At 39.3% G+C, this 25875-nt stretch overlaps 2 protein-coding genes across 11 annotated transcripts in view; one reads left to right on the forward strand and one right to left on the reverse strand.

Moving 5' to 3' along the window:
* The window catches only part of MPLKIP (M-phase specific PLK1 interacting protein), an 811813-nt gene that overhangs the window by 194058 nt on the left and 591880 nt on the right, over positions 1-25875 (reverse strand). The window lies entirely within an intron of this gene.
* The window catches only part of SUGCT (succinyl-CoA:glutarate-CoA transferase), a 772786-nt gene that overhangs the window by 192045 nt on the left and 554866 nt on the right, over positions 1-25875 (forward strand). For all 7 annotated transcript variants that reach the window (XR_007724059.1, XR_007724060.1, XM_050783317.1 and 4 more), the window contains exon 9: positions 4774-4869. Coding sequence is in view for 5 of the 7 variants with exons in the window: in XM_050783317.1 (XP_050639274.1) it covers positions 4774-4869 (96 nt within the window). In the remaining 2 variants the exon portion in view is untranslated. The remainder of the gene's footprint in view (positions 1-4773; positions 4870-25875) is intronic.

Genomic DNA, 25875 nt, shown 5'->3' on the forward strand with positions numbered 1-25875 from the left:
TGTAGCATGGAGGAAGGCAGTGTTGTTGGAGTAAAGTTCTGTTACTAACCAGCTGTATGTCCTCACATAAGTTTGTTTTTTTTTTTTTTTTGAGACAGAGTTTTGGTCTTGTTGCCCAGGCTGGAGTGCAATAGCATGATCCATCTCGGCTCACTGCAACCTCCGCCTCCTGGGTTCAAGTGATTCTCCTGCCTCAGCCTCCCGAGTAGCTGGGATTACAGGCATGCCCCACCACGCCCGGCTAATTTTTTATATTTTTAGTAGAGACGGAGTTTCTCCATGTTGGGTAGGTTGGTCTCAAACTCCCGACCTCAGGTGATCCACCTGCCTCGGCCTCCCAAAGTGTTGGGATTACAGGCATGAGCCACCGTACCTGGCCAAGTTATTTTTCTTCTATGTTCCTTTATGTGTCCATTTGGATATTAAGGAGTTTGACTAGACTCTTGTAAGGCTTTGCTTCTCAACTCTGGTGTGCCATTAATACTACACTGGTGAAATTATTTTTTTTCAGGTTTCCATCCCTGAAAAACCTGATTCATTTGTTATGGGGTGGGTTCTAGGAATCCCATAGGTGATTGGGATGCGTGGGTAGGTTAAGGAAGTAGTGACCTAACTCCTTCCAGTTTTGACATCTTATATTCTAGTTATAGTACAAGGAAGACTGTGAAAGTGCAGCAGAAATCAGATAAATTAAGTGTTGTATTCATTCAGGGACAGGGAATATAATCTCTTGCTTGCTGGCTGGGATTGGGGCTTAATGGAAAAGATGATGTTGAAATGGACTTTGAGGAATAGGTGGAAATGTGGGCAGGTGGATGATTGCATGGTTGGTGTTGAGTTCAACTTAGCTGTAGGCCAGAAGACACACAAGGGAAGCGGGGGGAAATGACTTGTTTTGATGCAATGGACCATGGTTCTAGTCTTGTTTTTCTCATTTTACCTGTCACACTTGGTTGTCCTTTTGAATTTGAAAGATTGTATTATTGCAGCTTGATCCTCATTCGGTGGAAGTGGAGCATGTGGTGACAGACACCATGGGACTGCTTTGGGAAATATTTGGGCATATTCTTCCTCAAGCCTTTTGGGGCTGTGCTCTTTGAGATCCATTTTGACCCCCCGATTGGTTTTCTTGTTAGAAACAAAGAATATCAGGACCCACTCTGTTATCTAAAATAATAGTTTGCTGTCAGAATGATTATTATTAAACCAAAGTTGGCTTTTTTGTTTAGATGAAACCATAAAAAGGCAACATTCTGAGTAAATTACATAGCGTCCACTTGATGAAATAATAAGCCTAAGTTTAGGGAATGAAAGTAATGATCTAATGCAGTATTTAGAATGGGTATACAGTATATAGTTATTAACCAAAAAGTCACATCCTGCATTCTTTTAATTTGTGCAAAATTTGTCATTAATTGCCCAGGAAACCTCTGATTTTTTTCATACATAATCACATCATAGCTATTGACTTTCTCTCCCTTCTCCTGCCTTAAAATACATCCCTGTAAATAGTAGATTACTTTCAGATTGGTAATACTGCCTTTAAACATTGAGTTGCTAAGTTTAGCCATGTTGCTCTCTTTCTTAAAATATAGAATTCTTTTTTCCCCAACTTTGCCTTTGAGTTGTTGCTGACAAATCACATTTTGTTTTTTTTTTGTTTGTTTTTTGGTTTTGTTTTTTTTTTGAGACTCTGTTGCTGAGGCTGGAGTGCAGTGGTGTGATCACCGCTCACTGCAGCCTTGACCTCCCCAGGCTCAGGTGATCCTCCCACCTTTTTTTTGTTTGTTTGTTTTGTATTTTTAGTAGAGACAGGATTTTGCTATGTTGCCCAGGCAGGTCTCAAACTCCTGGGCTCAAGCGATCCACCTGCCTCAGCCTCCCAAAGTGCTAGGATTACAGGCATGAGCCACCACGCCTGGCCCACAGTTTGTTTTTTCATGGCAATTGGCTTAAAATTTTATTTAATCCTTCTGCCCAACGTGAGCTGCTAATTCTGAAATGCTTTTTGTTTTCATTAACTACCACTGTATGGAGGAGGCAATGTATATAGTATTCTACTTGCAAACAGTTTGAGAGATGGGTTTTGATTCTTCATTCAAACTCATTCTAAATGGGGCAGGGTCAGAAACACAGAAGTCAAAAATTGAAAAGAAAGAATAAGATAGTGGGTAAGGAATGGGGCAGCCAAGCTGATATCCAGCTAGGAATCCGGTCCTTCCCTATCCCTGGCAACTATCTTAGATCAATTTAGGATTTATAAGTTGGCCTGTGATCATCCAGCCACCTCACCACCTCGTGCAGCCCTAGATGATGTTGATCTATTGACTTTGAAATTAGAGAAGTAGAAATAACAAGCCTTTTGTGATTGACTACTTGCACAGAATAACCTTTACTAATTTAAATTCTTGGCCTTTGGTAGCAACAGAGCCCCTTAGAGAGTGACATTCACCATGATTTATTTGAATGAAAAAATAAATAAAAAGAATAATAACATAGCTAGATCTGAAAAGAGACCTCAAAATTCAGAAAATGTCTCCAATTTCAGGAAGGGGCGTCATGGGAAAATAACTGCTATTGCATCCCTTGTGTCTTTTTTTTTTTTAAGACAGAGTTTTGCTCTTGTTGCCCAGGCTGGAGTGCAATGGTGTGATCTCAGCTCACTGCAACCTCTGCCTCCTGGGTTCAAGCAATTCTCCTGTCTCAGCCTCCCAAGTAGCTGGGATTACAGACATGTGCCACCATGCCTGGCTAATTTTGTATTTTTAGTAGAGATGGAGTTTCTCCATGTTGGTCAGGCTGGTCTCGAACTCCCAATCTCAGGTGATCCACCTGCCTCGGCCTCCCAAAGTGCTGGGATTACAGGTGTGAGCCACTGCTCCCGGCCCCTCGTGTCTTTTTATCTGCCAGATTGTTAAGAGGAATAATAGAGCCCGAAATGTACACCAAATTTGCCTTGTAAGCACATTGAAGATTACTTACTATTTTGCAAATTGTGTTTTGTGTTCATGCTGCTTGGGTGGTGGTGCAGGACTGCTTCTGCTTCATCCAGAGCACTTGAAATATTATCTGCTTACATATTTATATATTAGGATTTCATGTATTATTTAGTTGAATACAAGGTTCTGCTTTTAAAAAAATTTGAAAACCTTTGGTTTAGCTGAAATGCCCAAGACTTTATAGAGAATGTATCAGAAGATCAAAGAAGTAAATTATATACCCACAGTCATGGAACTATTTAGAGGTCGACAGAGAGAAACCATCCAGGTTTCAACTGTCCATGTCTGGACTTCCTATCCAGGGCATTTTTGCTACAAAATGTTGATTTGATTTTCCATTTTGAAAGACACAGAAGTGATCTGTGAAATGGTGATTAGCACTAGGCGGCCCCAGGCAGCCCTGGAATGCTCCATGGTTCAAATGCCCAAGACCAGATGGAAGTCCAGAAGTGGATGACTCAAAGTTTATTAGTTTTGCCACCTGGGCTGTACAGCCAAACCAGCTGCCACAAGGCAGTTCTAATTTTGACAGAGCAGTAAATGAACATAAAAGTGAGTTTAAGTCCCAAGAATAAAGTAAAGGAGAATGGCTGCAGCAGTAAGGAGATTCATCCAGGCTGAGTCGTATTGATATTTCTTGTAGGAAGCACAGGTGCTGTGCTAGGTAGGGGGCAAGAAAAGGCCTGAAAAATCATGCCTTGAGTTGTTCCAGGAGCCAATCTCAATTTGGGGTATGTTTTAATGACTGGCTTGCTAGGTTTTCCAGTTGCATCTGACGATCTAGAAAGGGAAAAGCAAGCTGATGCATCATGATGATGTTGTGTGGCCAGAACCACTTTTTATTATTTTCTGGAATCCATGGAAAATCGTTTGATCACCTCCTTTCCATAGTTCTGTGGTGGTGGAGCCATACGTATTCATTGGAACATAAGATCCTTGTGGCAGATCACCAGGAATCAATTCATTATCCTCATATTATCGTCATATTGAGTTGAACTATTGTAGATTTGTCAAGATCTGTCCATGAAATACCACAGTAGTCAGAAATTGACTGTAAGATTTTTGATGACCCCTTTAATCTGCAGTTCTCAAAAACTGAATTGAGTATGACAATGAGTACGCGGGACTAGGAACAGATTGGGAGAGGTATAGTCATGTTTCTTTAAATGAGGATGATCCACTAATTAATTTTAAAAAGTCAAATAATCTTGATCTTTTGTGTCAGAATGCTTTGGGCAGAAAGTAACAGAAAACCTGGCTAAACTGACTTAAATATAATGGAGGTTTATTATTACTGCTTTTTTAGGTCATCAGAAATGTAGAGGAATGTGGCTCCTGGCTTTGGTTCATCTACTCAGTGATGACACAGGTTCTTTTTGTGTTATCTTGGTGCAAAATAAAAGGAGACACATGCAGAGGGGAAAAAAAATGTACGAGTTGCTGATGTATATTGCTGTGGGTTTGGTGATAAAGGCTGGACCACAGTTTCATCTGCTTGGTCAACCTCTGCTTTTAGATAATCTTTTTAGGGGTTGAACGTTTATGGATTTGTATTTCTCAGTTGACTGTTATTTAGTCTCACGCAATAATGTAATACCGTTCTTCATTTGTGTGATAAAAGTACAAATGCCTGTATATTTTCTAACTTGATGGACAGTTTTTTTTTTCTTCTACAATGAGATGAAGTGAAATTACTTTCATAATACAACATTCTCTTTATGAGTATAGATAAACTAGCTGTTCTATTTTATTTATTTACTTTTTTTCCTGGTAGGTGGCGTGTTTGTCCCACATAGCTGCAAATTATCTTATTGTTCGAAAGGAAGCAAAACGTTGGGGTACAGCTCATGGCAGTATTGTTCCTTACCAGGTAAGACTACAGCAGTCTAGGGTTGGGCTATTGCAATTTGCAGTTTCATATGATGTGTTTTTGGAAAATGATTTCTTTCTATACACAAATCCTTAAGGTTTTTTTTTTTTTTTTTTTTTTTTGTAATGTATCTGTGTCTGGCTATAACAAGGTTCTGTCGTTCACATTAAGTTCTGTTGTGCATATTTCTTCATCAAAAAGAGATTAGTAACAGGACCCCTAAACAGATCAAAGGAACTCATTGAAAATAAGTGACTTTTGGGCTCAGATGATGGTTTTCTTTTTTTTTTTTCCCCACCTAAAAGAGGCACTGACTATAGCCATTTTATAAAGCATGATTTGTTAACCATGTCAGTTATAAAACAAATGTTACCTACCCCATCTGACAATAATATTCTCTCAGGATTGAAGTAAAATGAAAATTTGCGTGTGATGGTTCTTCATTTTTGGAACAAAGCAGATGGCTCAGGAGCTGCTGTTCTTTATTAAGTGTCTAAACTTGTCCTTAGGAATTCTTGACTTTGGCTAGTGTAAATGAATATGTGAAGTAACTGTGGTCTTTCAAAAATAAAATTTAAAACAAAACCTAGCTCTTCTTCCAATCCCTAACCTTTGCTTGGTCCAGTTGCACCGTATGTTGTTCTATTTATTAATGTATCTGCATATCTTCTGTACTCTATTGCAAGCTCTTAAGAGTAGAGGTGACTTTTTCTTCATTGTATGTCTTCTCACAATCAATGGAAGCACATGTTAGGTACTGTATACATATCTGTGGAGTGAATGAGTGAATTTTACTGGAGTCATTTCAATGCTAGTGCTCTTGGGAGAAAACAAAAACGTCAGCATTTTTCATTTGCCAGGAAATTAATCAACCCTGCTAATCATCCTTTTAGCTTTAAGACATTATTTCCTTAGGCAAAACTAGTTTCCTTCCAATTTTTTAAAATCAGAATTTGAGGAAAGCAGTGACCCAATATGAACCTAGGATTATTTCCTCTCTGTTTATATTCATGGCCCCTTACTTGAGGCGTTACTATGATTTCACTGTAGAATTGCTTTTCAACACATTGAGTTGATGTTTAGGTGTAATTACAATTGTGGAGGTGTTTTCTCCACTTCTTCCCCTTTGTCTCCACCATTGGTTTTATGACCACCACTAATGACATTTTGCTTCCCCACTTCCTAGCCCTTTGTGACTGACCCTATACTTCTAACCAGACTTGCTTCATTTCACAGAAGTTATTACATTTTTGAATTGGTTAGAGATCACCAGATTTAGTCTTCGTGTTTTTCAGATAAGAAATCTGATACCTAGATTGGGCAGATGGACTCCAACTGTGGTCCCCTGCCTCCTTGTTGAATATTCTTTCAGATACTGCTACCTTTGACAAGAAAAGGTGATTTCAATTCCCTTCATCAACTCTACCCCTATCAAGGGTCTCCATCAAACTTGCTTCTAGGTCAAGGGTCTGATCAGCTAAATTTATACTCATCATTGATAATGGAGGTCTTTCTCAAGGGTATTTTAACAGAGAACAATGTTGGAATCTATGTGAAATCATCTCAAATAATGGAAATCTGGCCTTCAGTCATTTATTTATTTAGAGATGGAATCTTTCTCTGTTGCCTAGGTGGGAGTGCAGTGGCACGATCTCAGCTCACTGCAACCTCCACCTCCCAGGTTCAAGTGATTCTTCTCTCTCAGCCTCCTGAGTAACTGAGACTACCAGCGGGTGCCACCACGCCTGGCTAATTTTTGTATTTTTAGTAGAGACAGGATTTCACCATGTTGGCTAGGCTGGCCTCGAACTCCTGACCTCAAGTGATCCACCTGCCTTGTCCTCCCAAAGTTCTGGGATTACAGGCATGAGCCACCATGCCTGGCCTGGCCTTCAGCCTGTGATGTATGTGAAGAAAGCATTCCTGAGTTGAAAGGTTCTCTAGTGTAATTCCAAATCCTATCACATAGGTAGGTGTTCACTACATTCAAGCATAAAGTTTATAGTTTATTTTTTGCTCATTTAAAAGATGGAGTGTCATTTTAAAAAGCTTTATATAGACCTCAGCTGTCCCTTCTGGGCATGTGCACCTAGAGTTCTGGCACCCTGGGTATGCCCTCAATTATTTCACTATGTGGTGAAAAGAAATTCAGAATCTTGGCTTTTATTTTGGAAAGTAAAAGACACAGGATTTTTTTTTTCTCTCTCTCTCTGTGTGTCTGTGTCTGTGTTTGTCTGTTCTTCAATGATAGAAATGTACTTTTCCTGTTGAATTGTGCCATTCACATAAAATGGATAGTATGCTTATTTGATTTTAGTTGATTGCAGCTTTATTATCTGTAAGAAATAAGAAATCTACCAAGGTATTTCCTCAAGAGCCCAGAATTAATTTGTTTCCTCTTCCCAAAAACTAGTTCAGCACTGTGATTAAGGAATAAATGCAAATTTAGCTGAAATGAAACTAGCATACCAAGATGGGTCCTAGATATGCTTAGAGACTCCGGTCTGTTTTCAATTTTAAAAATAGATTGGGGGAATATTTTTGTGGGTGAATGCCAGGATAATTATAATTCAGTTTTCTGTAATAATTACAGCTTTGCATCTAAGTTGAGTTGTCTGACTTTTGGGTTGCCTCTCTATAATGGAAAACTCTGATGGTCACAGGAGTTACTTAAGGTGCCTAGCTCACTCTCTTCCATTCTTGTTGAACCCTATCTGAAAGATTATATACCTCCAATGCATGGAATGTAAATTTCAGAAAAGTAGTGATCCTTGTTTATGTGTTATTTTATAAGCATGCAGTTCTTAACTTCTCAGATTGATTATCCACTCACGCCCTTTTCTTCCCTATTCTTTGGCTGCCAGCTTTTTTAAGATTAAGTAAGTTATACAAACATAGACAGAGCTGAGATAATCATTTTGCTACTTGTTGAACATATTGGTGGATGCTTTTCTGATAATTCAGTTATTTGTTTATTTAAGAAACTGGTTCTCACTTTGTCGTCCAGGCTGGAGTGCAGTGGTGTGATCATAGCTTACTGCAGCTTTAACCCGCTGGGCTCAGGTGTTCCTAGTAGCTGGGATCCTGAGTAGCAGAGACTACAGACACGAACCTCAGTGTCTGGCAGGTTTCAGATTTTTAAAAAGAAGTTTTAGATTTCACTGCTTCTTTTGTTCCCATTTCTAGTGGACCCTGCCACAGAGAAGCACTTAGCTTAAGGGATTAATAGTTACATAATATTTGTTAATTATTTATTTATTTTTTTGAGGTAGAGTCTTGTTCTGTCACCCAGGCTGGAGTGCAGTGGCGCGATCTTGGCTTACTGCAACCTCCGCCTCCTAGGTTCAAGCCATTCTCCTGCCTCAGTCTCCTGAGTAGCTGGGATTATAGGCATAAGCCAACAGGCACGGCTAGTTTTTGTATTTTTAGTAGAGATGGGGTTTCTCCATGTTGGCCAGGATAGTCTCCAATGCCTGACCTCAAGTGATACGGCTGCCTCGGCCTCCCCAAGTGCTGGGATTACAGGTATGAGCCTGTAATATTTTTAATGCATAGGTATGTTTCCCAGTCCTTAAACAATTATACTTAAAGACAGTAGGCTTCTAGAGATGGGAGAGGAGGGTGCAGAGAAAGCAGATAGCTGGTCTTCAAAAAGAATATATTTTATTATGTAACATAGTTGTCAGTTGGGCCACTGTCCTTTAGATACATACCTAACACAGTAATTCTCTTAATTTCATCGCCTGCATCTATCTAAAACTCTTGCCCAAATTTCTTCAACCTTCTAGGAAACTTCATTTGCATGTCCTCCTTTGCTTGTGACCCACACTGACCTCTACCTGTCTCCAATATCATAGAAGATCCATTCATGAATACACTCACAAGGACGGGCAATACTGAATATAGTGGGAAAAAAAATGGAGTTTTTATTTACTTCTTTTAAAATTAGATTTTAGAGCATACAAGTGCAAGTTTGTTACATGGAAATATTATGTAGTGGTGAAGCCTGGGCTTTTAGTGCAGTCATCACCTAAATAGTGTATGTCATATCTAATAAGTACTTTCTCCTCTCTTACTCCCCTCCCACCTCCCACGTTTTCGAGTCTCCAGTGTCTATTATTCCACTCTCTATGTCCATGGGTACATGTTATTTAGCTGCCACTTATAAGTGAGAACATGTGGTATTTCACTTGCTGTTTCTTTTTTCTTTCTTTTTTTTTTTTTTGAGGTGGAGTCTCACTCTGTCGCCCAGGCTGGAGTGCAGTGGTGCGATCTCGGCTCACTGCAACCTCTGCCTCCCTGGTTCAAGTGATTCCCCACCTCGGCCTCCTGAGTAGCTGGAATTACAGGCAAACACCACCATGCCTGGCTAATTTTTTTTGTATTTTTAGTAGAGACAGGGTTTCGCCATGTTGACCAGGCTGGTCTCGGACTCCTAACCTCAAGTGATCCACCCAGTTTGGCCTCCCAAAGTGCTGGGATTATGGGCATGAGCCATCGTGCCCAGCCATTTTTTTTTTGACAGAGTCTTGCTCTATTGCCCAGGCTGGAGTGCAGTGGTGCTATCTCAGCTCACTGCAACCTCTGCCTACTGAGTTCAAGTGATTGTCCTGCCTCAGCCTCCTGAGTAGCTGGGACTATAGACCTGTGCCACCATGCCTGGATAATTTTTGTATTTTTAGTAGAGATGGGGTTTTGCCATGTTAGCCAGGCTGGTGTCGAACGCCTGACCTCAGGTGATCCATCCACCTCAGCCTCCCAAAGTGCTGGGATTCCAGGTGAGAGCCACCACGCCCAGCCTGACTTGTTGTTTCTGAGTTATTTCACGTAAGATCGTGGCCTCCAATTCCATCCATGTTGCTGCAGACAATATGATTTTACTCTTGTTTTATGTCTGAGTAGTATTCCATGGTATAGATATACCACATTTTCTTTATCCAGTCCATTGTTGACAGGCACTTAGGTTTATTCCATCATTTTGTTATTGTGAGTAGTGCTGTGGTAAACATATGAATGCAAGTATCTTTTTGATATCATAATTTTTTTTTCCTTTGGGCAGGTATCCAGTAGTGGGATTGCTGGATTGAATGGTCGTTCTATTTTTTAGTTCTTTGAGAAATCTCTATACTGTTTTCCATAGAAGTCGTACTAATTTACATTCACACCAGCAGGGTATAAGCACTCTCTTTTCTCCATGTCCTCACCATCTGTTCTTACATTTTAAGAGCAGTATTTTTTTTATAGATGAAATGTACCCAGTCTTACAACAGGAGACCTCACCTTTCTAACCACATCCTTTGATTGTTACCAGGGAGTTTCACTGTCCTGAATAGCATAAGAATCTCCCCATCTTCTGTCTCTCTCTCTCTCTCTCTCTCTCTCTCTCTCTCTCTCTCTCTCTCTCTCTCCCCCCCCCCTTCTCCTTTCTGCCTTCAGAGGTCCCTTGTCTCTCTCTTCTTCTTTTCAAGAGCAATGAATTTCTCTAGTCTTCTATGAGTTTTTATGCTCTCTAGTGCAGGCACAGTCTTTGTGCCCACAGAGCTTTGGGTAGCTACCACTATACTAAGTGCTTAATTATTTAGTTTTGATATACAGTGAATCCCTTCCCAAGGGGCAAGCTGATGTGAGGATCTAATAGAAGCCCACCAGACTGTGTTTCTGATGAGAAACACAGTCCGCCAGCTCATTCCTTCTGCAGCAGGAATTGAAGGAGCTCACAGTTTATTCTGCTCCTGGTAAAACCACAGCTCCTTCAGCTATAGTGTTGCCCTCATGACAGGGTGAATTGCCTGAGAGGCCAGTCTTGAGAATAAGACTATAACCTTTCCTTAAAAAGACTACCAGAGCCAGTCGTGGTGGCTCACACCTGTAATCCCAGCACTACTTATGCATGAGGATTGTTTGAACTCAGGAGTTTGAGACCAGTCTGGGCAACATAGTGAGACCCTGTCTTTCAAATTAAAAAGAAGAAGAAACCAGGTGTGATGGCACAAGTCTGTGGTTCCAGCTACTCTGGAGGCTGAGGTGGGAGGATTGCTTGAGCCTCCCACCTGACTTGGGAGGTTGAGGCTACAGTGAGCTGTGATGGCACCACTGTACTCTAGTCTGAATGACAGAGTGAGACCCTGTCTCAAATAAAATAAAATAAAATAAAATAAATAAAATAGAGTACTACCAGAATGAGTCCCATCACTCCTTATACCCATTTGCCTCAATTATGACCAGGACTCCAAGCCTTTTGGCCATCTGTTATCAATTTTCCCATATGGCTCTGTTAATCTCTCTTCTTTTGACCCAGTCATTTCTCCTGTCATCAGTCTTGGTGTCTGTAAAATCCATATAGAGGACCCTTGCAACAGTCCACCCTCTCCTTTCTTTAACCTCTCCTCTCTTGTAATGATCCTTTTCTGTTCTCACTTGGCTCCCACTCCCATTCAGTTGGTATTTCTCAAAGTTTAAAGTGCATGTGAATCATTTGGATGTCTTGTTAAGATACAGATTCTGTTTCATGGTGATGTTGATGCTGTTAGTAGGGGCACTCAGTTTCCAGATCTAGAATGTATTATTATCATTATTTTTTTAGAGACAGAGTTTCTCTCTGTTGTCCAGGCTGGAGTAGTGGTGTGATCATAGCTCACTGCAGCCTCAAACTCAAGTGAACCTCCCATCTCAGCCTCCCGAGTAATAGCTGGGACCACAGGCACACACCACCATGCCTAGCTATTTTTAAATTTTTTTTAGAGACAGGGTCTCATAATCTTGCCCAGGCTGGTCTTGAACTCCTGGACTCAAGTGATTCTCCCACCTTGACCTCCCAAAGTGCTGAGATTACAGCTGTGAGCCATTGCTTCCGGTCTTAGACTATTATTATCAATGACTACACCTTTACCTTTATGCTTAACTGGCAAAATCCCAGTGCAGATAGACTTAATAGTTTATCTATTCCTGGCCTGCAGTCAAGTGATGGATATGGCCAGAAGAAAATATGCTACTATGCTGATGATCTCCCTCCCAATGGCCATCTCTCTCAAGTGGCCTCTCAGGCTTACCCAGAAATCCTGCCACCTTCACCTAGGTAATTTATTTTCTCCCCCTCTGAGATAACTACCTCATGTCTTGTCTTCTCTAAGATCTTTCCATCTCTCCTCATCCTTAAAGACTTTGTTTCTTATTCCACTTAAAAGTAATGCAACCAGAAGAGAACTACCTTATCTTTTCTCTACTGTACCTCCCAAACTCTGGCATTTGAACCTATGTATAGATCACTACATTCCTTCCTGTCACAAGAGAGAAAGTGTCCCTTTCCATATTTTGCCTAAGGGCATTGCATCTGCATTTTATGTCCTCTATCACCTGTATTATACTTCATAGGATAAGCAGACGATTTTATATATATATGTGTAAAACATATACATATTTTGTTTTTGAGACAGAGTCTTGCTCTGTTGCCCATGCTGGAGTGCAGTGGCGCGATCTTGGCTCACTTCAACCTCCATCTCCCAGGTTCAAGCAATTCTTGTGCCTCAGCCTCCCAAGTAGCTGGGATTACAGATGTACGCCACCACGTTCGGCTAATTTTTGTATTTTTAATAGAGATGGCGTTTCACCATGTTGGCCGGGCTGGTCTTGAACTCCTGACCTCAGGTGATCCACCTGCCTCAGCCTCCCAAAGTGCTGGGATTACAGGCATGAGCCACCGCACCCAGCCAGATCATAGTTTTTACCTTAAAAAGCCCACCAACCTTTCTTTGATTCCCAAGCAATGTCTTTTTCAAATACTATCCTATTTCTGTATGTGCTACTATACAGGACTCTTCCAAAAAAATTTGGGTGATGTTTGCTGGATGGAAGCCCTCTGCTGTCTATTCTATGATGTGGTCTGTGCTTTGCAGACCAATGGGAGACCCCAGGAGTTCAGGTGGTATGCAATAGCTCGGGGTAGTTGACACTCTGAGTAGTTCATTAATGAGAATTCTTTTTTTATGCTCTTTCATGAGCCTTTCAATGGGAATTTTCCTTTAAATGGCCTGATAATTCACATGATAATTTCTTCTAAACTTTTCTTCTGAAGTAGCTTCTAACTCAAGAGGTTGAAGGAAACAATTATTTATATGATTAAATAAAATAACATCTTCCTTGTTCCAGTTTGGGCTTATTCAACCAAGGAGTAGAGCAGGAAGCTGTGCTATGTTATTTCTGGTAGGGACATTATACTGTATATTTAATCTGGCAGAAGCAGAGACTCAGACAGGCAGTAAATTCCAAGTTTGAAGATATGCAGTACTTTGCTATCATTCCTTAGAAAAATGTCAAAGTGCTGTTAAATCATGGCATATTAGGTAACATTGGGAATCTTTTTCTTTTTTTTTCCTTAAACCCATGTCAAGGATTTTTTTAAAAAAGTCAAAATGTAAATGATATATATCTGTCTCTTCTTGTGTGACTTTGTATTTATTTATTTTACCATAGTCACACTAAAGCACTAAAATGTGAAGGTATAAACAGGCATATGATTCTATCACATGCTTAATATAATTGTTGTATTAGTAATAACAGTAATAATAATCATGCTGGACACGTACTATGTAACTGGGAGATATATGTATACATACATGTATATATGTATTTATAAAATTTTTGCTTATTCTTCTTTTAGTTTGATGAAAAGGAAGCCTAGAGACATTAAGCAGTTATGTTCTAGAATAAATAGGAACCATGGATTTAAGGTTTTAAAACTTGTTTCTGTTTGTGACCAGCCTGGCCAACCTGGTGAAACCCCATCTCTACTAAAAAATACAAAAATTAACTGGGCGTGGTGGTGCGTGCCTGTATTCCCAGCTACTGGGGGGGCTGAGGCAGGAGAATCGCTTGAAACTGGGAGGTGGTGGTTGGAGTGAGCCAAGATTGCACATTGCACTCCAGCCTGGGCAACAAGAGCAAAACTCTGTCTCAAAACAAAACAAAACAAAACAAACAAACAACAAAAAAAACTGAAACAAACATTTATTTTCTGACTGTATCCAAACTAAGCTGGATACGTCGTGGATGTGTGTCTTTTTTTTTTTTTTTTTTGGCAGATTCTAGAATTCTTCTAATCTGTTTTCATTATCTCTTTAACAAATGTCAAGTTTGCTATTATTCTGGTGGGTACCAAACCTAATAGCTGGCCTTGCTTCAGAAGTATTTTTGAATTATGAGCTGTAGGGCAAGTGTAGGTTTCCCCCTACCATGGTTTCAGTCCATTGCTTTCAAATGACTCTTGACAAACCAATTAAAAAATAATTAATTGAGTCCCCTGTGGGGTAGGCAGTGTTTTAGTCCTGAAAGCCTCCAGATGAGGAAGAACTGGCCCTTGATTTCAAGGGACTCAAAGGCAATATAGCAGGCAAATTTGGGAGAACTTGAGCTTTGGGGTCAGACAGACCTGGAGAATTAAAAGAGATCATTGTACTAAGTGTTTTGTGCAGTATCTGACTCTAGTAAGCCCTCAATAAAAGGTGGCTCCTGTTACTATTGGTGTGTTGAACTAATAGTTATAGCTTTTGTGAATAATAGTTTCTATGAAAATATGAAATAGTCTCTATGAAAACTACCCATAGAAGCTTAGGGGCAGAGTAAATAAATAAACAGAGCTGAATTTCTTTCTTAAACTTTATGGGATTTTTAGCTTAATTTCTTTCCATTTTTTAGAGAGGAAAAGAGGGCAACATGCTGTGGTAATTTTGTTTTAAAAAAACTCTTCTTAGAACTTTTTCGGAAATTGTAGCCTTCAGCTCATTATCTAAATATAGCATTATTAAAATTAATAGAGTTTGAGGAGAATCTTGTATGGCAACATCACTCAGTTGTTAAAGGGAGTATAAGGCTTCTAGTTTATTGAATGGTTTAATTAATTGAGATTGGGTATAGATTCATATTTAACAAAAGGAACAATGACAAAAATGATTTTCAGGAGTAATCTCTGAGAAGCCCACAAAATGGGGGCCTACCTTTATAAAAATATGTATACTCACCCTTGTAAGAGCAAAAAATTGTGGAGATTTCTCTTTTGGTTTTAAAAAGTAAAGGAAATAGAATATTTTAAATGCTTGTTTTTATAACCTTAAAATTGCAAAGAATGTTGATAATGCTTACCCATTAAAAAATGCTTGGAGATTTATTGGGAACGAAAGAGTAGGTGATAGCAAATACATTAGATTACATTTCAGAGGCTTCTACAAACTTTTGATTAATTAGCACTGACAAGCTAGAATATTGAAAAGTTGGTTTTCTGGTAAATTAAGGCATGGATTGTATGAACCCCCAGCCCCTTTAGTTCTAAAGTTTTTGGCTAGGTAGCTTTTGAATATTTGCCTTAATGCTTGTGTATGCCTTGATCCTTACGGATTTGGGGTTCTTGTTAAAGCAAAACAAAATTTTTGTTTGAAGATCCTGGTTACTTTGGAACCAGTTGGCCAGGAGGTTGCCACAGTCTGAAGAATATAGGTCACTGGGCAGTCCAAGAGCAGATAAAATTAAGGCAGATGTGCCAGCTACTGGCGTAATAGCTGCCATCCTCTGGGCCACTTCTTAGAAAAGATTTGGCAGTCTTTGATTTAAAACAAAATTTCTAAAGTTAACATAAATAAGGTAACATAATGTCCAAGGGTAACTATTGCACAAAGAATAAAAGCACTTAGAACTCTTCAAAGACTATTAATGATTTTTTAAACTCAGAATTCCCTCTAATTGACATATAGTGTTTTAAATGTATTTCGCTAAGAGGTAAAATAGAAGGTGGTGCAAAGAAAGTAAAAGTAATAAATCTCTAATTCCTTTAGGATCTTTTCAGCTTTTCTTGTATTCTTAATATATGTGCAGAACTAATGTATTTTTATATTTTCTATGCCTATCATATTTGGCTAAAATTGTCTAAAAGAATCAAAGGCCATTTTGAATATTCAGTCATTAGTCCTAGTAATACTATCTTAATCATTATAATAATTATCAGATGTAACATTTATGAATGATTACTATGTTTTTAAATACCTTACATATATTAAATATTTACAACAGCCCTTACAATAGTTATTGCTATTATCTCCACTTTCAGGTGTGGAAACTGAGGCATAGAGGTTTAGAGAACTGTGCAAGGTCACAAGTCTGTGGTGTAAGTGGGATTCTAACTGAGGCAGGGGGACTCGAGCCCATTGTACTGTATAGGCAGATGATACAATGCTGCATGTTTAGTTTCATTTTCTATCTTCATCCTACTTTTGAGAAATAATTATGTGACCTTTTCTTCTACATAATTTCCCCTTTAGGACTTCCAAGAGCAACTGAAGAGGTATAAACAATTCTGTTGTTTACTTATCATAGGGATCCTTAATTATGCTTAAAAGCAAATTTCCTTCAGGAAATCAGGTTGTACATCTTTCGAATAAATCCTTTGGTCGCATATGCTAAAATTGCATTAGGATCATAAGTAAGTGATGGTATAGTGAAGCAACTCTACTTATTAATAGTTCCATCTATTTAATGAGAACAGTACTGTCCTTGAGCAATATAGGAGTTGGGGATCGTTTTAGCTGTTGTGAGACTCATCGTTTCTGGTTTTAAAACTGTATTTCTGTGAGGTTGGTAGGGTGGGGACAGAGCTGGGGTGGGAAGGAATATTTGGGACATGAGGAGGAGTATTCCAGGGCCTAGGTGGGGGATAGCCTGGGTAGAAACCAGTTATACAGTTTTCTAAGTATTCCCACCCCATTTCAACCAGAACAATTCCACCTTCTGGTAGTTTTTTGAAACAGAGGTTCCACTGCTTAAAACTTGTTACTTGTCCTAGATCGATCATCTTGTATTGAAGGACTTTATTGAACTAGAAAGTGGGTTTTGTATGTGTGTGTGTGTGCGTATGTGTGTGTATGTGTATGTGTTTTGGAGAAAAGAGACTGATTTCCTTCAGTGCTGGAAATCATTGTTGTAGTTCCTAGAACCGTGGACATAAAACCAAAGAACGGGTTCAAATTGACCCAAGATGGAGGCCTTGGTTGGAGGAGTTTGGGTGAGGCCTGGCATAGCTCCTCTTTGAAGGGGCACAGACATTACCTCACAGCTAAGAGTCTAGCCTGGTGGCTCTGTGTGGAGGTCAGGGCTCTTCAGCTCAAATAAATCACACAGGACTAGATTCTGGAAACAGTTGGATTCGGATGTAGTTACATGTCCTGGTTTGTTCCTAGTGGGGTCCAGTGCAAATCTTGTTGAAATTCTGAGTAGCTGTGCTTAGCACCAATACAGTACCCTGATAGATCTCAGTTCAGGTGCAGACTGCCTCGGGGGAAAGTAACTGAGTTCTGATATGGTACCAGTTACTATTATAATATAATTTAGTATTAGGCAAATAATATAACAATGGGAGAAAGCCTGCAAGATGTTAAGTACTGAAGTGAATCTGTACTGGAGACTTGAACAAATCATATTCATGTATAAGTATGGCTGTGAAGTAGGCTGTTTCCTTCTTAAGTTTGCTTCTGGCATTTAGGAAAAAGACTACTGCTTCAGGGACCCTGCCCAGACAGGAGATAGTACATGTGCATGCTGAGTGGGGCTAGTGAAATAGGAACATTATACAAAATTATATTAATAATCCATTTGGCCTATTTTTCAACTAGAAATTATTCTCAAGTGCCCCTTCCTCCTTCTCTCCTGAGGGTTAAAGCAGGTGCAAAATGCTCTAGGTCCTAGTGACTCTGAGTGGTCTATGGAGTGGCAGCATTGGCATCACCTGGACGTTGGAAGTAATAAATTCATTCTAATGAACCAGAATCTGCATTTTAACAAGATGCGTGTGCAGGTGATTTGTTTTCGTTAGACCCTTGTTGTCATTCTAATATGAGTCCACTAGATGTCACTCTTGGAACCTGGTAATGGGACAGGATTTTTCAATGGGGATTTGCAAGAATCCCTGAATGTGATCATATTATTATTAGATGATTTCCTCCCCATCCTTAGAGTTACTGATATACACATTGATTATTTAAGGTAAAACTATCTTTCTCTGTGGTTCAAAGTCCTGGAGAGAGATTCCTGGGAATAATTTCCATTTTGTTGGATTGGCACTCCTGCCTACTGTCTTCCCTGTTGCATGGATTAGTCTGTCATTATATAACCTCAGCAGAGAATATGCTGCAGATGCTGTGACAGGCTCACTGAGAGAACAGCATCCTGGGCTTCTGAGCACAGCAACACAGAATAAACATACAGATTTGATCTCTGTAGAAATTACTGAGAACAGAAAGGAAGCAAGGCTGTATCCTGAAATTAGCATCAGCCTCTAAGATGTGATTGTTGGAGGAAGTGCTGATCTTTCTGAGTGTTTAAGGTGTCTCAAGGGTAGTTTTATAAAGAAGATTGAGTCTGCTTACAAAATAATGTCCCAAATGTAATCTTGTGGGGAATTAGTTTCAGCCATGAAGATGAATATGGGGACATTTACAGGTAAAGTAATATCCTGAGGGAGAAGATATACATTTAGAGATGTATGAGGTTACTAGGAAAGGTCCTGTTAACAACTGGTTAGGTCTGCATTTTAGGAAAGAAGGGTGAATAGGGTAAGGACTATGCTTGAGAAGATTCGATTTTTATTTTTATTTATTTGCCGGATGCTTAGCTTGAGAAAAGTTAGTTCTTGAAAGAAATTACCTACTTGCAAAACGCTCCTCCCACTAAGTCCGATGTGGTTTTTCTGCTGTTTCAGTTAACAAGGGTAGCAAACAAGTCATAAAGTAGCAGGTGTTTGTGTGTGCTTGAGTGTATTTTGTGAGTGTGTGTATTTCCTCTTCTGGATGGGGGGGGCATTTACTTTATGTCACTAAATGTATGGCATATACTTGGTTTGGGTAATTTCAGCCAAGGAAATGCTTTTATTGATGTAAAAACAATACACTTTTAGCTTATATATAATTTTCTTTTGTTCAAATAATTAAGGTCCCATAGTAATTACTTCTAAGCTTTAGGGTCCTTTTTCTAATGTCATTTATTCTGGTGTGTTTCCTTATGACCAGAAACAGAATTAATTTTGAAGCGTTTTAGTGAAAATCAATTTTATTTTTCTAAAGCATTATCTAAAATTTAGATAATTTTTTGACTTCCCTGCACCACATTGAATGAAGAAGAATTGTCTTGGGCCACACATAAAATACAGCAACACCAATGATAGCTGATGAGCTAAACAAGAAAATCAGAAAAAAATCTCATAATATTGTAAGAAAATTCATGAATTTATATTGGGCATTCAAAGTGTCCTGGGCCGCATGCGGCTTGGGGGCTGCGGGTTGGACAAGCTTGATCTAAATCATGGGAAACAAGCCTAAAATGCCCATTCCTATTCTTTTTTTTTTTTTTTTTTTTTGAGACGGAGTCTCGCTCTGTCGCCCAGACTGGAGTGCAGTGGCCGGATCTCAGCTCACTGCAAGCTCCGCCTCCCGGGTTTACGCTATTCTCCTGCCTCAGCCTCCCGAGTAGCTGGGACTACAGGCGCCAGCCACCTCGCCCGGCTAGTTTTTTGTATTTTTTAGTAGAGACGGGGTTTCACTGTGTTAGCCAGGATGGTCTCGATCTCCTGACCTCGTGATCCGCCCGTCTCGGCCTCCCAAAGTGCTGGGATTACAGGCTTGAGCCACCGCGCCCGGCCGCCCATTCCTATTCTTAGGCACAGTCTAAACATCTACTTCTTCAGTGATAGTATTTTACACACGCATCTCCTTTATGATGAATTTTTTTTCCCTTTTTCTTTTCATTTATTGCTGCCCTGCAGAGACTCAACTTGCTAGAGATTGCAGCACATTTAGGTGTAGTGTTTAAAAGCATGTCTGAGCTTTAGAGTCAGACAGACCTTGGCACATTGCTTCATTTCACTGATCTTTAATTTCTTCATGTATAAAATAGGTATAATGCTACCTGGTGACAAGTCACAAGACAGTGCATTTAAAATATGTGGCATAGAGTCTGGCACATAACTTATGTTCAGTAGCCGGTAGCTGTGACTACCAGTGGTACACGAGCTCAGAGACCGCAGACCTGCTGCTGTTCTCTTTATTTCCCAGCTGATAACCCAGTTCATCAACTGCCAGGAGTCCTTGTTTCTACAGGTTTTGTCCACCAGAGGAGAGCTCCAGGTCATGGAGAAGTCTTCCTTCTCCTCTGCCTGGCCAATGTATTCATGACAAGGGCATGGGTGAGTGACTGGTAGTCTGATAGAGGGGCAGGGAAACATGTGGATCCTAGAACAGGAACTGGGAGGGAAGTTCCACACTGAGATTCTCAATGAAAATTTCCCTCAGTGTTATAAATGGTGATCAAACTCAACAGAATTGTTAGCACCATTAGTATTGTTAGTATAGCCATCTTACAGGCTGGGCCATTTAAACTGTAAATGGCATAGTCACCGATTTAAGCTTTATTTCTAAAGAGAAACAAACTGAGAAGCAAACTGCCAAATTCTAATTGAATGTTTGCCACATAAATTCCAGATTGTCTGCTATTTATTATCTTTATTGCTTTGGAATGACCATTTTTGGTTCAGAGAGGACCTCTAGGCTTTGAATAGCTATGACTCATACCTTGGGGTCATCAGAACATTACTTGGTTAGCAACAGCCTTAGAAAATTACTTCAAGGAAGTCTGAAGAGATCTCTCATCCTGAAAACATGCTAGTAAGAATCTTTGCACTTCCATCGTAAACAGCCCCATGGTTTCATTTGATAATATCCCATTGATGAAGAATGATCTAGATTCTGATGTGACATCACCTGTATTAGTGTGCTGTCTCAAATAGAAGAATACAATATTAAAGAATTAAGAGCATTATGTGTCTTAAAAATAAACTCATCTTTCTTGTTAGACTTTTGGAATCCAGCATTGGATTATTTTTTGTTTTGTTTTTTTACATAGTTAAATTTAAGATCTATTTTTGGTCATTGTTTAAAATGCATCTCAAAAACTTTAGAAGGGGTGTGGATTGTTCTTTTTTCCCTACCATGTCATTCCTGTTTCCATTGTAGGAATCAAATCAGTAAGTTCAGTCCTAGTTCAAAGAAGCTGGGGGGTGGGGAATAAAACTTATAATGGTGTTACTGTGTAGACTGCAAAAGAATCTGAGGTTTGTTCAGCAAACATAATGGTGCATTGAGGTGTTGCGTTAATGTGGGGGGCCAGAAAATGAGCTCTGTGTGTAGTGAATCTGTTAAGTGGCAGTTTAGGGTTTAACCTAAAAACTGGGAGAAAGTTGATAAGTACAGAGGAAGCATGAGACCCAATTTGACACAGACCTTGGTAGGGTTATGGTGGCAGGCAGTGGAGGGAGTAGTGACAGGAGAAGAGGATTTAATGGTGTACTGGATGAAGATGGTGTGTTGGGCATGGCCAAATCATCCATCCCTCTAGAGTGAAATTAACAGTTTTGCAGAAAAGTGTTATAAATATAAATATTTATATGCATATTAGATATATAAATGCTAAAAGCATAAAAACAGAATGGATAGAATGATTGGTGGCAAGTAAGTATCCTGATTCCATTTTCCTTTCATAGTCTTGGTAGAAGGAGTAAATTAGTAGAAACTAATGGAAACTGCTACTGTTGGATTAGGAAATCTTTAGGAGCATCAGGGATGGATGAAATGGTGGGATTATAACATTTTATATACAGAATGATGAAAACAGATTAAGTATAATGAAAACAGTAAACAAAATGTATAAATTGATACTGGACAAGTATATTCTCTGTGAATGAGGTAACACATGGTCAGTATGTAATAATATATTTAGTGGCCGGGTGTGGTGGCTCACACCTGTCATTCCAGCACTTTGGGAGGCCGAGGCAGGTGGATCACTTGAGGTCAGGAGTTCGAGACCAGCCTGGCCAACATGACGAAGCCACATCTCTACTAAAATTAAGAAAATTAGCCCAGTGTGGTGGCATGGATCTGTAACCCCAGTTACTTGGGAGGGTGAGGCAGGAGAATCGCTTGATCCTGGGAGGTGGAGGTTGCAGTGAGCCAAGATCACGCCACTGCACTCCAGCCTTGGTGACAGGGTGAGACTCACCACAAAAAAAAAAGAAAAGACATATATATGTATATTTTCATAGTCTTTTCATAGTCTTCATCAGTTCCTCAAAAGAAGTACAGGCAACAAGAAAGTTTAAGAGACACTGATCGATGCTGTCACTAAATTGTATATATACACACACACACACACCCGTGTGTGTGTCACAATTTAGTGACAGCATCGATCAGTGGCTCTTAAACTTTCTTGTTGCCTGTACTTCTTTTGAGGAACTGATGAAGACTATGAAAGCCTTTCTTAGAGAAGTACACATACTTAGAGATATACATGCATGTACATCTTTTACAGATATACATGCATGATTTTGCCTATACATGCATGATTTTTCCTGTGATATCAGGAGCTTCTCAGACTTCCTAGAACTCATTCCTGGACCCTAGGTTAAGATTATCTTCCAGAGACCAACTGAATAGGGTAAGGATAGTGAAATTACATTAAGAACACTGGAAAATTAGACTAAATAGTAGTAAGTAGTATGAGAGAAATCACACTATGCGACTGAAAGAAGATCGCACACAAGTATCTGCCACATAGGGCAAGAAGTGTTAGAATTACATAAGGAATGGAATTATACTGGACTTGGGCTTAGGACTGTACAGGGATTGGTACAGGAAATAATCTGTGACTATCGTAATAATGCTTACAACTCAATTACATTTAACCTTCTAAAGGGAAATAAAGGCCAAAACAAAACAAAAACCCCATCACATTATTACTGAATTTTAGAGAATGGAACTATGATCAAATTAACGTGTGCATTAAGTTAAAAAATGAAAGTAATATTTTTAAAAGTGTGTAACTTGTAAGAAATCTGGAAATGCTTTAAATACATTAATAGAAGGGCAGGGAAATATGTCATATCAAAGATTAGGAGCTCATATAAAGACTTTTGCATCCATTTCATAAAGTAAGAGAAGCAAAAGTAAGGGGGAAAAGTAGGCAAAAGATTGTTCAAGTGAGAACAGGGAAGACCTCAAAGTGTGACAGGTCAGGTGTAAATAAGGAGCCAGTCAGGCTATAAAGGAATTCAAGACACAGCACAAAAAGGACTGCAATTCAGAAATAAAAGTGTTTTTATACATGAAAGGCAGAAGGTCGACTGGAGAATCAATGAGACTGCTTGATGATCAGGGCGCTCACGGGAAAGAAAGGAGATCTGGAAACTCAATGAATTCTTTGCTTTGGTCTTTGTTGAAATGTAGAACTTTCCACTGTCATCATGTCTTTTGAAGCAAGGAGGTGAGATATGTAGTATTAGATCAAATAGTGATAAGGGAACAGGATGTTCTGCCTGATTGGCCTGATGGATATAAGTAAATTGCTGAAACTTTATGACATCCATTATGAGGGTCTGAAGAAACTCAAGGGAATAAATGGATCTAAATGTGAAATAAGTTATTGCACTCACTCTTCAGTATTAGTGAATTCTTGTTTACATTCTAATGAAACCTACTGAGGAGACCCTACAATCTGTTGACTGTTGAATCTCATTCGTATTAGTAAACTCCAGAAATTGTAGGATCATTGACCACTTTGTATAATGAATGGAGAAAAGCACCCTGGTTTTTATAATATGCTTGAGCTATTTGAAAGGGTAAACAAACACCAGGAAAAAGGCAAGAAACAATTTATTTACACTTTCAAGGAGTCAGAAAGTTTCACAGTGCTATTCCGAATTGTGTTACCATGGTATTAGGGGGAGACTTTCACCACAGGTAGGTATTAATAGAGAAAAAAAATGTAGCATGTATGAGCCTGCTGTTGATGGAGATGTGTAAACAATGAGGTCCCTCTAGGGATTTCTGCTGGGCCTGTTTATTAAACATGTTTATAGATAATCTGAAAGGGCAGGCACACAATGAAATTTCTAAAGGTATGGGACTTAAGCTCTTTTGGCCAGTAAAATTATAAATCAACTGGAATAAGCTTTTGAAAGATGGCATAAGTGGACAAGAAAGTGGCAGGGAGAATCCAGTATTGTGAGAAGTGCTACCTATTTAGAGAAAAAGAAACCAGACTAAACTTGTAAAGTTGTGGGCTGTGAATTAGTTAGAAACCTGGTTTCATTTAGGAACTAGGAAAGGAGTTCAGGGGCATTGTAGATGCATCCTTCTGAGTAGGCCAGCAGAATACTGGAAGGTTCTGAAAACAAAAGTACAGTTGAAGCAAAACCATTGTGCCTGTGCATTCTTTTGATTTTGATGGGCAACTATTAAAAAAAAGAATGGGGTATGAGAAGGACCTGGTTTCAGATCCTGACTCAGTCCTCAAAGTGATATTCTGAGGACCAAATTAAATGCACATGAATGTGCCTGCACATGTGGTGCAGTGGTACACAGCAAGTCTTGAATGCAGCATCTCAGAATGGCCATGATGAAGTTATCCTCCTCGTTGGAGGAAATTAATCAATCTCTTACCTGGCACTGGAAGCCCCCGAGAAAGTCTGTGGCAGATGCTGATCCATCTTCTCTCCAACTCAGCTACAAGGAGTTCACCTCTAAAAAAGGGAGACAACTTGATTTTTGAACCTCTCTAATTGTCATTAGTGACTTAGTAGAAAGCTAACTTTTTGTAATTCATAGAACAACAGAATACAGGGACGAAAGGGGACTTGAGAGATTACTCAGAAACCTTGTTCTTATGGATGAGTATGAGCAATATATAGGTAAAATCAAAGCTCAGAAAAGCAAATGAGAGACAAATTACTGATTTGTGAACTCTGATCTTTCAACAAAGTAATCAACCATAATGTTTCCTCCAGACAAAGCTACACACCCCTGTTTAGTTCATATTATTAAATATTGGTTAATTCAGAGTAGGGGACTCTGTGGAAAGTACATAGCATACTTGGTATTTCATTTTTGAGTCTTTAAGGAAATACCTGTTATCAATATTGACATTTTCCATTTCCAGCATATTAGAAGTTAATTGAATCTCCAATATCCTAAAATTACTGTGTCAAATTTCTAAATGTGTACTTTTTTTTTGAGACAGAGTCATGCTCTGTTGCCTAGGCTGGAATGCAGCAATTGCATAATCTTGGCTTACTGCAACCTCTGTCTCCCAGGTTCAAGAGACTGTCCTGTCTCAGCCTCCCAAGTAGCTGGGATTAAAGGCACCTGCCACCACACCTGGCTAATTTTTGTATTTTCAGTAGAGGCGGAGTTTCGCCATGTTGGCCAGGCATGTCTTGAACTCATGACCTCAAGTGATCTGCTTGCCTTGGTCTCCCAAAGTGCTGGGATTACAGGCATGGGCTGCTGCGTCTGGCTTGTCTCCAATATCTTAGAAGTTGGCCTTCCTCAGCCTGAAATAAATCTGGTCTGGAATATTTTTCTGTTTTTAGGCACATGGCATATGAGAAGGTTTCTATGTGAAGTAATGACTGTTGGCAAACTTTGCGTGATGTTTAAAAAAAAAAATTAATCTGAACGCTATGCTATGGAGGAAGTTCCATAGTCATACTCTAATACACACGTCTCTATCAGCCTTCCACCCTCAGCTTTATCTTAAAATGTCATCCTAATTTATCTGTTTATTCCTGGGGTTATTATGGTTAGAGTTATTAGAAATTATTAACTCATTAACTCAAAACTATTATAATTACTTATATGATGTAAATCAAATGCCATCCTAATAGTTTCTGATATTTATTTGTAAATAATTACCAGCATACCACCTCATAGCATGTACTGGCCAAGTTTATAGAGCAAATTAATCAGACTTGGAACTTGCACCCAGGTCTTTTTAAGGCTCAGGAGATAGAAATCCCATTGAAACTGTATCTGGTGTTTCAGTTATGGACTGTTTTAGTAAAAAATAAGAAAAAGGAACTCTAGATATCTCGATAGATGTTATTTCCTCAAAACTCCACCAAGAACAGAATCCCTTTGGCCGATCTCC

Source organism: Macaca thibetana, chromosome 3, assembly GCF_024542745.1.
Source record: "Macaca thibetana thibetana isolate TM-01 chromosome 3, ASM2454274v1, whole genome shotgun sequence".
Taxonomy (NCBI): Eukaryota; Metazoa; Chordata; class Mammalia; order Primates; family Cercopithecidae; genus Macaca; species Macaca thibetana.